This window comes from Erinaceus europaeus, chromosome 8, assembly GCF_950295315.1.
Source record: "Erinaceus europaeus chromosome 8, mEriEur2.1, whole genome shotgun sequence".
Classification (NCBI taxonomy): domain Eukaryota; kingdom Metazoa; phylum Chordata; class Mammalia; order Eulipotyphla; family Erinaceidae; genus Erinaceus; species Erinaceus europaeus.
The window spans coordinates 29,004,355-29,018,293 of record NC_080169.1 but is presented as its reverse complement, the minus strand read 5'-3'; the positions used below and the strand labels follow the sequence as shown (position 1 = coordinate 29,018,293).

Genomic DNA, 13,939 nt, shown 5'->3' with positions numbered 1-13,939 from the left:
CAACATATCATATTTTCCCCCACAATAATGAAGTAAAAGAAGCCTCCACTCCACTTTACAAGGAATCAAATTTTATCTGCTAAAATGCATTCCCTACTTCTAGCTAGTGTTTCTGATTTAGCTCTCCACCCTTTAGATCTGCTTCTCAAACAGGTACATACAGGAAGTGGTGTAGAGCAAAGACAACACCCGGCGTCAGCAAGTGGAGAGGCTGTTTTCATTTATTGTCATTCTCACGGTGCCCACACTGTCAAATCCAGCTAGCAGAGCCTCTGCGGTGAATATATTTGAAACAAAAAAGATTCCAAGGTCTTCGCAATGTGTATATTCAAAGGCTTCTTCCGTTTCTATATTTTGAAGGTGATCTTCTGACAGCAATGATCATATTTGAATCGGCTTTGCAAATTCCAGCAAGAAACTGAGTCCACATCACTTGATGATCTAGACTGTCGAGATCCCTTACTTCCCCCTAGTAAAAAAGATATAACATTAAAATGTCTGCATAATTACTTTTTTATTTGTTTATTCTTTTTTTTTTTTTTGGAGGGGAGAGCAGCTGAAGTATGCTCAGTTCTGGCTTATGGTACTTGTCAAAGACGGGACCTAGGATCCCAGACATGCAAGTTCCACACTCTAACATGTCAAACTACTTCTCTAGCTCAAACAGTTGCCTGCTAATTTGTTAAGTTGCTTAACACACAGCTATCTAGACTCTCTGGGAATTACATTACGGACAGAGAGAGGGACAAGAGAATACAATGTCAAGAAATGGAAAAGGGAAATTCAGAAGTTGAGCATGACTCTTAAGCAGTAGAAGAAAGCAAATACTGATGAGAAGCCTGCAATTCTGGTTACTCTGGAAGTTTTGTTTACTATGGGTTAACTCTGGATTCATCTGTCTAAGATGAACTGTCTAAGGGGCCAGGGAATAGCTGGGTGGTAGCTTTCCAGGCAGGGTGCACACATGTGTGAGGGTCCAGGTTCAAACCTCCCAACCCCGCCCCCTCTCCCTCTTGGGGGTGGGGTGGGGGGTGGGTGGGGTTGGTGGTGGGGTGGGGTGGTGGTGGTGGTTCACAAGCATTGGAGCAGTGCTTCAGGTTCTCTCCTTCTCTCTCCCTGTTTTTAACCCACTATCAAGCAAGCAAGGAAGCAGTCAAACAATCACATAAAAGAGCCTGTCAGGAGCAATAGAATCCTGCAGGTGCTGAGCCCCAAGACAAACCTTAGTGGCACTAAAATAATTTTTTAAAAGAGAGAAAAATTCAATTGTGCATTCCATAGCAGAGGAGAAGAAAGTTCTTGTTTCTGTTTTCATCTCCCATGCCAAGTGTCTTGCCCTCTTTATGATTTTTCATTTCCTTAAGAGAGTCTCCTCCAGTCTCCTCTTGGGAGTTCAGAGGGCAGACATACTCCTCACACCCATCAGCTCTGAGTATCAGACAAATGACTTAACTTCTGTAAATTGAATGTGTGCATTCAACAAGTATTTGCTTTTAAAATATTTATTTTGGATAGAGATGGAGAAAAATTAAGAGGCCGGGGGAGGGAGAGTAGGAAAGAGAGAGAGAGAGAGAGAGAGAGAGAGAGAGAGAGAGAGAGAGACCTGAAGCACTTCACTGCTTGTGAAACTTTACCTCTGTAGGTGGGAACTGTGAGCTTGAACCCCGGTTCTGGCACACTGTAATGTGTGTGCTCTACCACCTTCAATAAGTATTTATTGAGATACTATGTGCCTAGAAGTTTTCTAAGGGATAAACAGGACAAAAGCCCCACATACTAAACTCCCATTCTCATGGATTCATTCTCATGAAGTAGCTGGGTAAAATCTTTAGAATAAGGCCAAGGGGTATTGAGTAAAGTTCTGAAGAGAAGTATAGCAAGGTGAAGGAGTCAGCAGTTGTAGATATAGCTGCTAGGAATGGGCTCTCTGGGGTGTGAAGTTTGATCCAGAGACTTAAGAAGTAAAGGAGTGAGTCATGTCTGGGGAGAAAACAGTAGCTGATGACTCTGAAAGGGGAACAAGCATGGCCCGTTCCAAGAATGGCAAGGCAACAACACGGCTGGAGAGAGGTCATCGTGAAGCTGAGAAGTCAGGGGCTTCTGTGGGCTTCTGTGAGACTTCCGATTTTATTCAGTGACAGAAAGTAGCTGGAGAACTTAAGCAGAGGTTTGATATGACCCAATTTCATTTTATAAAAGTGCTCAGTTTTATTTCATAGAGACTGGTCTATGCTGGGTTAATATAGAACTGAAAGACCACTAAGAGTCCAAGTAATGTCCACAGCAGGGGTGATGGTAGTTCAAGATGAGGTCAGTGAGGTTAGCTATGCGCTGATGTGAGAATTCAGCGAAATCGTATACATTAGTGACTTAACACAGCACCTCATACATAACAATAACTAGCTGTTACCATCAAGATTGTTGTCACCACTGTTATTTTGAGGGTGGTTCTTCTAGCCCTGCTGAGAGCTTCTTTTCCAAACTTTTGTACCCACTCCATTTCCCTTGCTTGAAGGATTCCTAAATACTTTTTATCCTCTCACAGCGTTTCCTCATGTGTGCTAGAGTAAACTTGTAGTCAACAGGGCTTATGGGTTTGGTCAAAGATGTCCAAATTACTTAGTCAGAAGATTATTCTAGTAAGATTTATTTAGAGAACAGACCAGTGCATGCTTTGGCATATGCATACACCAGGATGGAACTTGGGAGCTGATGCTTGCAAGTCCTGCCCTCTGCCACTCTGCCACCTCTTTCGTCACACAAAACTATTTTCATTCCTTGTTGTAAGTCCTGCCTATTCATGGCAATAAATAGAGAGGCAGTATGATGAAGAGCACAGAGGCAGTACTGCTTCATGAGGGCATCTGGTAGAACCTGGGGGCTGGGGATTTTTTGGAAGTCACAGTGACAGAGGGACAGTGTTGGCACTTTGTGAGTAAGATCTAGACATATCCAGTGGGTCAACCTTGCATAATTCATGATTTCCTACTCAAACTGCCTATCCTATCCCTCTGGGAAACACTTAGGTGGCAGAAGAGTCTATACACAGTTTTTAAAAATCTATTTTGCTTTATTGATTGGGGAGAGACAAAAAGAAATTGAAAGGAAGGGGGAAGAGACAGGGAGAGAGACACACACCTAATAGCACAGCTTTACGATTTGTGAAGATTTCCCCCTTGCAGGTGGTGACCAGGGGCTTGAACCCAGATCTTTGAGCGTTGTAACATGTGCTTTCAACCAGGTGCACCACCGCCTGGCTCCTGCATGCAAGTTGTACATTGTGCAACTCCAGGGAAATTATAGGGCATGTTGAGGTGCATGGGTAAGAGACTAAAACCTGGGCATGTGGGTATAGAATAAAGAACATCAGGCTTCAATTTTCACAATAATATAAACCATTTCTTGGTTCATCTTAAGCTCCTTTATCTAGAAAATGGGGTGGGGGCTGGTGGGGGGCAGATTCATCTAGACTGCCTTCTTGGAAAGCTAAGGAAATTAATTAGATAATACCTCTTTATGCATTTATTAAATTGTAAATTGTCGGGAGGCTGAACAACCTGTCCCTCTGCACACACGAATTGGTAACAAGATAGAAGACATAATCTCTGCCCTAGAGGATTTATAATTCAATAATAATGAATGAAGAACTGCAAACTTCCATTCCATTAGGGAAGAAAGTAGGAAATATGCTTTAAAAATCACAGGCCTGGCTTTCATAAGCCAACTATTTTATATTTAATTAAGCTTTACAAATGACAATTTTTTTTTTTTACAGATGACAACTCTTTTCCCTTCTACCCAGTATGTGCACACTATACAAAGGCATACTAAGCGAAAGATATTCAAAATACAGCTTGGGATTTTTATAACACAAAATCACAAATAATACTGTTTATGAAACCTACCTTCTTTTAAAAAATGGGAAAGCAAACAACCTAGTGGCACACATTAAGACTTTTTCTTTTGATATATTTAAAATTATGATTGTCTGTGAATATATATGGGCCCTGGGTCAGACTGATGTAGTAAATGATTATTTGTATATACGTATTTTCTTTAAGTTTAGGAGCTACTCTCTGCCCTAATCTAGCTTTACTTATTTCGCTAAGCATAATCTCCCCCAGTTCCACCCATTTTGTTATAAGGGACACAACATTGTCTTTTTGATTTCAGAGTAATATTCTATATATACCCTATAACTTTACCTATCCATCTAGACATTTAGGCTATTTTATCTCTTTGACTATTGTGAATAATGCATCTATGAACATAGGGGTGTTTATGTCCCTTCAGATTAAGTGTTTGCATGTCCTTTGGATAAATCTAAGAGTGGCATTGCTGGATCATAAAGTAATTCTTTTTTTTTTAATTTATTATTTTTATTTATTTTATTTATTTATTCCCTTTTGTTGCCCTTGTTGTTTTATTGTTGTAGTTATTATTGTTGCTGTCGTTGTTGGATAGGACAGAGAGAAATGGAGAGAGGAGGGGAAGACAGAGAGGAGGAGAGAAAGATAGACACCTGCAGACCTGCTTCACCGCCTGTGAAGCGACTCCCCTGCAGGTGGGGAGCCGGGGTTCGAACCAGGATCCTAATGCCGGTCCTTGTGCTTTGCACCACCTGTGCTTAACCCGCTGCGCTACAGCCCGACTCCCAAAGTAATTCTATTTTTATTTGTTTAAGGACCCTCCATACGGCACTTCACCAGTTTGCATTCCCACCAGCAGTGTAGCAGAGTCCCTGTTTCTTCACAATTTTGGCAACACTAATTTTGCCAACACATTTTCTGTTTTGCTGAGATAGGCCATTCTCAGAGGTGTAGGGTGGAAACTTGCACAGACTTTCAAAATTTATTCTGAAGGGTACTACTAGCCCAGGTACACAACAAAATGGGATAGGGAAAGTAGATACTAAAAGCAAGATTTCAGGCATTTGTTGCTTTGAGAAGGATAGTTTACACTGGTTAATCAAATAAATAATAAATAATAAAAATATTATAGTAAAGTGCATTGAAGGTAAAGCTTAATCAGCAGGAGGGATATTTCACTGAGTAGGACATGTGCTTTACTATGCAGCCAAATTTGAGCACCTCATCACATAGTTGCACCATTCAGATAGAGCAGTTGCTGGTCCTCAAGTGTTTCTCCCTCTCTCTGTGTCTGCATGGGAAAAAAAAAGTTCTGGGAGCTGTGAATTGCACAAGCTCCCCCTTCCCCCATACATACATCTCACAATGACTAGTATAATCACCTGAAATATCTAAAATAAAATAATAGGTATTTTAGATAAGATAAATTTGCCAGATACTATTGTTTACTTCATGTTCACACCTTCACCTTTCCTGCTGACAGACACCAATTTATTCAGGTATTGGGCAAAAATCTCTATGTCAGTGTAGATGATTTTCTCCTCCATTTCTGGAATATGTCCTTTTGTTTCAAGTATGTCTTTTGTAGATAACTTACTGTTATAGGTCTTGCTTTTTTGTTATTATTTTTTTTATTGATTTAATAATGATCAACAAGATCATTAGGATAAGAGGGATATAATTCCACACAATTCCTACCACTATAGTTCTGTATCTCATCCCCTCCACTGGAAGCTTTCCTTTTCTTTATCCTTCTGGGAGAACGGACCCAGGGTCATTATGGGGTGCAGAAGGTGGGAGGTCTGGCTTCTATAATTGCTTCTTTGCTGGACATGGGTGCTTGTAGGTCAGGTCTTGCTTTTTTGATCCACTCTGATGATCTTTATCTTTTAAGTTACATGTTTTAATGATATTATCATTAACTTAATATCATTACTGATTTAATTGTATTTAAGGTTACCCAACTACTATATTTTACTGTCAACTGTACACCATTAATCCCCCCAATAAAGAAAATTTAAAAATGGATATGGATTTAGGGGTACTATTTCATCTCTACTTTTTTCCTAGTGTTCTGTGTTCTAATTTAATGTTGGCAGTTTTACTACATCTGTGTTATTTTCAGTATTTGCTCTTGGAATTACAATATAAATTTCCAATTAAAGGTTATCATTTTAATACAGTGGGTCAAAAACTATCCTAGAAGGACAACTAAGAGAAATCATTTACATCTCAATGGCCAAAACTAGGTTTCATCTCTGCCTTGGTGATTTCTCAAAAGGTCAAACAGAGGTACCATGTGAAAATATCGCTCTGCTTCTTCCTGGATATTTATGTCCCTCTAAAATTCACTTGTTGAATCCTTAAGGTCTGGTATGAGGAGGTGGGAATTTGGGAGGCATATGTGGAGGAGGAATTTGGGAGGATATGAAGGAAAATACTCATGTCTGGGATAAACACTCACAAAAAAGATATGCCCTCATCACTGGTCACTTCCATTAGGAACATCAACATAAGCCCTCTTGTGGGCCTCTCTAGGACCTTGCCCTCACTGTAGAGCAGCAATGTTAGGGACTGCCCCACTCTAAGGAGGCTGCATCACCCTATTCTGCTACTTGAGGAAGACTGGTCCCGAAATGACTGCAGTCTAGAATGTTCCCAGCTGTGACCATGGACTGCAAGCTCAGACTGACAGGGGCTCAGAGGTTACACAGGCTCCAGTGCTAAATATGAATATATATGGATACTAAGTCAGATTGATGGGGTAAACAGTTCATTGTATTTATATACTTTCCTCATATTTGGAAGCTACTCTCTGCCCTAATTCAGATTTCTAGCTCTATTCTCAACTCTGACACCAACTTACCAGACAATGTATTTAGTTTACCAGCATGTTAGCTGTTGGCTATTATTTATAAGCTATTCAGTTTGTGGTATTTTCTTACAGCAGCCGGAACAAACTAAGACATACTCCTAGGCATCTATCCAAGTGAAATGCAAACATATGTCTATGTGAAGACTTGTACACAAATGTTTCTATCAGCTTTATTTGTAACAGCCTCAAACAGGAAGCAGCCCAGATGTCCATCAACAAATAATGGGTAAACAAATTGTGGTATATTTATATACTGGAATACTATTTAATCATCGTAACTATAAAAGAACAAACTCTCCACACTACAACCTAGCTGAATCTTAAATTAATTAAATTATGAATAAAATAGCCAGCAGGAGGATTTTCTTTGATTCCATTTATATAATCCTAGACAATGGAAACTAATATTTGGGGACAAAAAGTAAATTAATGGTTGACTAGGCTTGGGATTAGTGGGAGGGATAGATTCCAGTTGGTACAAGAATACAAATGTTTAGATTTCTATTAAGAGAAAGAAAAACTGAGGTATAACCATATAACAATGTTATTTAAACTCAGAGAGATGGAATAATGTGAATAAAGAGAAATTGATTAAATAAAAATGTGGTTCAGCTAACTTTATAGATAAATAACTGAATCAAGAAAATATATAAATAAAAGAAACCTGTTGTTTCCAATAAGTATTGGAAACTAAAATACACAGAGGAGCTAAAACATTAGGACAGGTTTTCTGGTGGAGTCTTTGGAATTCTGTAGGTATAATATCCTGTCATCAGCAAATAGTGATAGTTTGATTTCTGCTTTTCCAATCAGTTAATGTAATTGTTAATTACATAACAGAAGCAATTATTTTACAGGAAAATGTGAAACTAATGAAGATAAATTCATGAAGCACATATGACTTCTTTCTGTCTGAAAAAATTAAATAATTTACATGTTCACTGATTTAGAGTAAATTAAATACTAGTTAGTCTCCAGTCCACACTTTCTTGACAAATGGAAAGTGAAATTTAGCTGGAAAGATTTATGAACAAGACTTCCATACTGTTACTACTTTGTAATGATGATTAATAGTAATAGTGATACCACCATAAATCTTAATGTTGATATCCTTTTGTTGTTGTTCAGAATGACACTGATAACCCACTCAGATCAATTAATGTCTCCATAGCCTTTAACTCCTTAGTCTAGAAAAATTCATAGGCCAATGTAAATTTGGAAACAGTGTGTGAAAGAATAAATGATGAGAAAATTTTTTAATACATCAAGAACTGCTGTATTTACTCTAGAAGTAATTCCAAACAGGCTAGCAATAAATACTTAAAACTATTTTAAGAGCTAGAAAAAAATGTACTGGTATATTTATCCCATCTATGGAAGAATGATACATGACAAAATAAAGTATATTTTTAGGTATCCTTAGGTGTCTCTCTGTCTCTTTCCTTCTATCTCCTTCCCCTCTCAATTTCTCTGTCCCTATCCAATAATAAATAAATAAATAAATATATTATCCACAGATATTTAAATAAAGGGGAATAACAGACACGAGGAAATGAACACAAGTTAAAAAGGCAATGCCATTAATAAACATATTTATTTCCTCATTATTAATAAATAATTGACATTATTTATTAGAACTATTTAATATTCATTTTAAATTATCTTTATTAACTAAAAAATATCTTTTCTTTTAGAATGCAAAATGAGAGCAGAGGTAGATAGCAAAATGCTTATGCAAAGAGACTCTCATGCCTGAGGCCTTGAAGTCCCAGGTTCGATCCCCTGTACCACCATAAACTAGAGATGCTCAGTACTCTGGAAAAAAAAAGAATGCAAAATGAAAGTAGTTACTGAAAAAACAAAAGATGATATTGCATCCTTTGGGATAAAATGGATGGAACTGGAGGTGACTGTGCTTAGCGAAATAAGAGATTAAAGACAACTACCAGACGTTTTACTCATACATGAAATCTAGAGATCTGATTTACATGAACTTGCCACACACACACACACACACACACACACACACACACACACACACACACACACACATACACAGGAAAATACTAACAAGACAGAAGCAAGAGAAATGTTTGTAAGACTTGTGAGAACTATGGTGGTTATTTTTGTGAACTGGGATGGTGGGGATATGGGACTTTGGTCGTGGGTGCGGTGTGGAACTATAAATTGTAGTTGTACTATCTTGTAACAAACTGTTAATAACAAAAAATATTAGGGGCGAAAAAAATGAGAGTAGTTAGTTGCAAAGTAGTGAGAAGTGGAAAGAGGAGGAATGCCTTTAATAGAGTACATAGGTGAAAGACATTCGAGAAGCAATTATAAAAGCTAGCCCCATCCATCTGCTGCACCCCATAAAGAATTTTGGTTTATATTTCCAGAAGAATAAAGAATTGGGAAGCTTCCAGTGAAAGGGATGGGATATGGCACTCTGGTGGTGGGAAACTATATGGAATTGTACCTCTGTTGTCTAACAATCTTGTTAATCATTATTAACTCACTAACGAAATTTTAAAAAGAATTAAACAGCATACTGGAGACATGTAGTTTTCATCATTAGTTCCCTCCACATAATATTCAGAAAGACTATAAGAGAGCTGTAAGAAAAGCAAAATCAAAATGAGGACTGCTACAATAATAATGAGGTAGCACAGAAGTACATATATAATTTTAGGATTAGAAGTTCTAAAATATGATGTGTAAAATGTTCTTAAAATAGATACACTTTCCCATTGTAAATTCATAAACAGATCTGCTTTAGTAATCCAATTACTTTAGAAAATAAGATTTATCATTCCATTTTCCTAGCCAACTAACTTTAATTAGCTTCTAGTGAGTTACTAAGAATGTGCCTACGTTCTGAAGAGTGCTTACTGTGAAAAAAAAAATTAGCCTTCAAAGATCCACAAACATGTTCCTCTTATTATTTCACCTTCATTATGCTGTATTTTGCTGAAGTAACTACTCAGAGTTGATCTATTTAGATAGCTACATTTTTTAGCTGAAATAACTAGCCAAAGTGCTTGTTTACATAGGTTCTTGTTCTCAGAAGAGAGAGGAAGAATTTCAAGTCCTTTTGATTTATATGATAGCATCTGGGGATGATGACTGTAATTGGATCTTCAAGGTTACCATTAGCTTGGTGATTGCTTACAGGTCCTTTATCCTGGGAAGTATCAGGTAAGCGGGTCTTGCAAATGAGAACAGCGATATATAGGTTGGTTTTGTTTAATTTTATCTTTCTTTCTTTCTTTCTTTTTTAAGATTTTATTTCTTTATTCATGAGAAAGACAGGAGAGAAAGAACCAGACATCACTCTGGTACATGTGCTGCCGGGGATTGAACTCAGGACCTCAAGCATGAGAGTCCAATGCTTTATCTACTGCACCACCTCCCGGACCACAAGTTTTTTTTTTTTTATTAGTGATTTAATAATGATCAAAAGGATTGTGTGATAAGAGGGGTGCAATTCCATACAATTCCCACCACCAGATTTCCATATCCCATCTCCTCCACTGGAAGGTTCTCTCTTTTTTTAAAAAAAATTATTTATAAAATAAAAAATAGAAAATGTCAACAAAACCATAGAATAAGAGGAGTGAAATTCCTCCACCACCAGAGTTCTATATCCACCAGAGTTCTACATCCCATCCCCTCCACTGGAAGCTTTCCTATTCTTAATCTCTCTGGGAGAATGGACCCAGGGTCATTCATTATGGGGTTCAGAAGGTGGAAGGTCTGTTTTCTGTAATTGCTTCTCCGATGTACATGGGCATTGACAGGTTGATCCATACTCCCAGCCTGTCCCTATTTTTCCCTAGTGGGGCAGGGCTCTGGAGAGGTGGAGTTCCAGGGTACATTGGTGAGGTCGTCTGTCCACAGGAGTCATGTTGACATCATGGTAGCACCTGCAACTTAGTGTTTGGAACGTGTATTCCTTTGCTTCCTCCTTTCTTGTGGGACTCAGTTCAACAGTTTTTACAAGGTGGAGTTGATTGTGGCAAATTCCCTTAGCTCTTGAATATTTGAGAAAACCTTTATTTCTCCCTCATCTTTGAAGGATAATTTTGCAGGATACAATATTCATGGCTGGAATTACCTCTCCTTTAGAACTTTGAATATGTCATTCCACTCTCTCCTTGCCTCTAAGTTTGTGAAAAGAAATATGATTAAAATATTAATAGCTCTGCCTTTCTATATAACTTCTTTCCTTTCCCTAGCAGCCAGCAAAAAATTTTCCATATCGTTGACTTTTGATAGTTTTACAATAATGTGCCTTGGCATTGGTCTTTTTGTATTTATAAATCTGGGTGATTGTGCTACCTCTTGAATGAGTATGTTCTGATGGTTTCCTAAGTGAGGGAAGTTCTCAGCTAAAATTGTTCTGCAAATGGACTCTGGGTCTTCGGCCTTGTAATCCTTCTCAGATATTTCTATCACTATTATATTCAATCCTTTGATTTCACAGACAGTTGCTTCAGTCTTTCTGAACCATTCCTCTCCCTCATCTTTGAACTGAAAGAGTGGGCTGGCTGTATCTTCTAGATTGGAGATTATTTCTTCTGAATGTGTGAATCTACTTCTTAAGTCTTCTACCTGGGCCTGGAGGGCAGTTAGTGTGTCTTTTACTCCCTGGGGTTCTGTTTGAAATTTTTCTTTTATGCTTACTAACTGCTTAGTGAGTTCTGACTGAAGTTCTTCTAAGATTTGAAGATTCTTAGTGAACTTTGTCATAAGTTCCTCTCTTGTGTGTTTTAATTCCATAGTAGCATGCTCTTTTAATTCTTGCTTAAATTCTTGGAGAGTCCTCATAATGAGCTTTCTATAGACTGTCTCTGAGAGTCTCTCTAAATCCATAATTCCTGGGATACCCTCTGTTTCATTTATGTATGGCTGATACAGCATAGTTGGATATTTAGTTCTGTTTCTTTGCTTGTGCATTTTTTTGGTGCTGGTTTATGATGGTGGTGCTATTGTAATCTCTAGGTTTCTCTTATTTGTATGATATGCAGCAGGTGGGATGGAGTGGGGGGGTGGTTACTTTGGCCCGTCTTGTGCTCACAAATGCCCTGTTTTATATTGTCTTTGCCTTTAATTCAGAAGGCTAACCGTCCCCCCCCCCCCCAGTCAAAGATTGAAGGTTTTAAGTCCCTGTCTCTTTTCTTCTTGCACTGAGGACAATGTTACATTATTTGCTGAGCTTAAAGTGAAATCACCAAAATGGCGCAGCTCAGCGCCGGTGTACCCAGAGCTGAGTTGACTTTGCTGTTCTTCAGCCCACACCCCTTTATGCTCCAACTGCACAACTGCACCCACCTGAGGCTGCAGAACTTTCAGCTGTAGATTATGACTTCAGTTGAGTCTCTTGCTGTTTTGGGAGGAGAGGCAATTGGTCCCAGTTTTTCCATGGTAATGCCTCCTGGAAGTCCTGTTTTTTTTTTTTCTTAACTCATTGGTTAATTTTTTTAAATTTCTTTATTGGGGAGTTAATATTTTACATTCAACAGTGAATACAATAGCTTGTACATGCATAACATTTCAGTTTTTCATATAATAATACACCCCCCACTAGGTCCTCTGTCAACCTTTTTGGACCTGTATTCTCCCCCTCACCTACTCCAGAGTCATTTACTTTGCTGAAATACGCCAATTCCAGTTCAGGTTCTACTTGTGTTTTCTCTTCTGATCTTGTTTTTCAACTTCTGCCTGAGAGTGAGATCATCCCATATTCATCCTTCTGTTTCTGACTTACTTCACTTAACATGAATTTTCAAGGTCCATTCAAGATCAGCTGAAAACAGTGAAATCACCAATTTTTTTATAGCTGAGTAGTATTTCATTGTGTATATATAGCACAACTTGCTCAGCCACTCATCTATTGTTGAACACCTGGGGTGCTTTTTTTGCAGATTTTGTCCATTACAAATTGTGCTGCCAAGAACATATGTATACACAGATCTCTTTGGATGTGTGTGTTGGGTTCCTTAGGATATATCCCCAGGAGAGGAATGGCAGGGTCATAAGGTAGGTCCATTTCTAGCCTTCTGAGAGTTCTCCAGACTGCTGGCCACAGATGTTGAACCAATTTACATTCCCACCAGCAGTGCAGGAGGGTTCCTTTGACCCCACAACCTCTCCATCATTGTTGCTGCTACCTTTTTTGATGTATGACATTCTCACAGGAGTGAAGTGGTATCTCATTGTTGTCTTTATTTGCATTTCTCAGACAATCAAAGACTTGGAGCATTTTTTCATGTTTCTCGGCCTTTTGAATCTCTTCTATGCTGAATATTCTGTCCATGATTTCTATGTAGTAGTGTGAGCCTGGCTTGAGCTGAACTAGGTATGGGCTGAAAGGGCACAAGCTGAACCTTGCAGTAGATGGCCTCATTGGAACCAGGCAGGCTAAAGCTGAGCAGGCTGAACTGGCACATGTTGAAGCGGGAATGAACTGAACATGGCAGTCACCACAGATACAGTTAGTGGTTGTGGCAGAAGCGAAGCCCATGCAGTAGGCAGCATCAAAAGCAGCCAGGCATGTTGTACCAAAGTAGAAGACTCTGGGGTGTGCGTGTGGGAGAATACAGGTCCAAAAAGGATGACAGAGTGTTGGGAAATTGTGCAGATGTGGTCACATCCACCATGTTGTCCCCTCAGGGCATTGTCAATTCCTGCAAGAGTTGAAATTCTATTCCCAGAGTGCCTTGTTCCACCATGTTGTCCCTTCAGGGTATTGTCAATTCCCTTGAGAAACCCTATTCCCGGAGTGCCTTGTTTCCTAGCCAATCCTGTCCCGACTTGTCACCTCTGGAATTTCTCCCATAAAAGCCCTTCTGCTTATGCCCCTCTCTCTTTGCCCCTTTTCACCTCGATGACCGGATGCAGAGAAGGGTGCTGAGCGTAGTGGGAGGTGGCCATTTTGCTAGATCCATGTGGCCTGAACCGCTGTGCGCTCACCCAACTCTGAGGTGTCCGCGTGAATAAAGATTTGTGTTCCTTCTCTGCTCCATTCCCTTCTCTCTCTCCCTTGCGACGCAGCCCGACAACAGAGGACCTAGTGGGTGTTGTATTGTTATATGGAAAACAGGGAAATTTTATGCATGTACAAACTATTGTATTTACTGTCGAATGTAAAACATTAATTCTCCAGTAAAGAAAAAAAAGTTAAAAAAGGAGC

General features: G+C 38.9%; 1 protein-coding gene across 1 annotated transcript in view; it reads right to left on the bottom strand.

Moving 5' to 3' along the window:
- Positions 1–203: 203 nt before the first annotated feature.
- The window catches only part of HYCC1 (hyccin PI4KA lipid kinase complex subunit 1), a 143,694-nt gene continuing 129,958 nt past the window's right edge, over positions 204–13,939 (bottom strand). Inside the window, exon 11 of the mRNA XM_060196090.1 lies at positions 204–469. Within this exon, the coding sequence (XP_060052073.1) occupies positions 348–469 (122 nt within the window). The 3' untranslated portion in view covers positions 204–347. The remainder of the gene's footprint in view (positions 470–13,939) is intronic.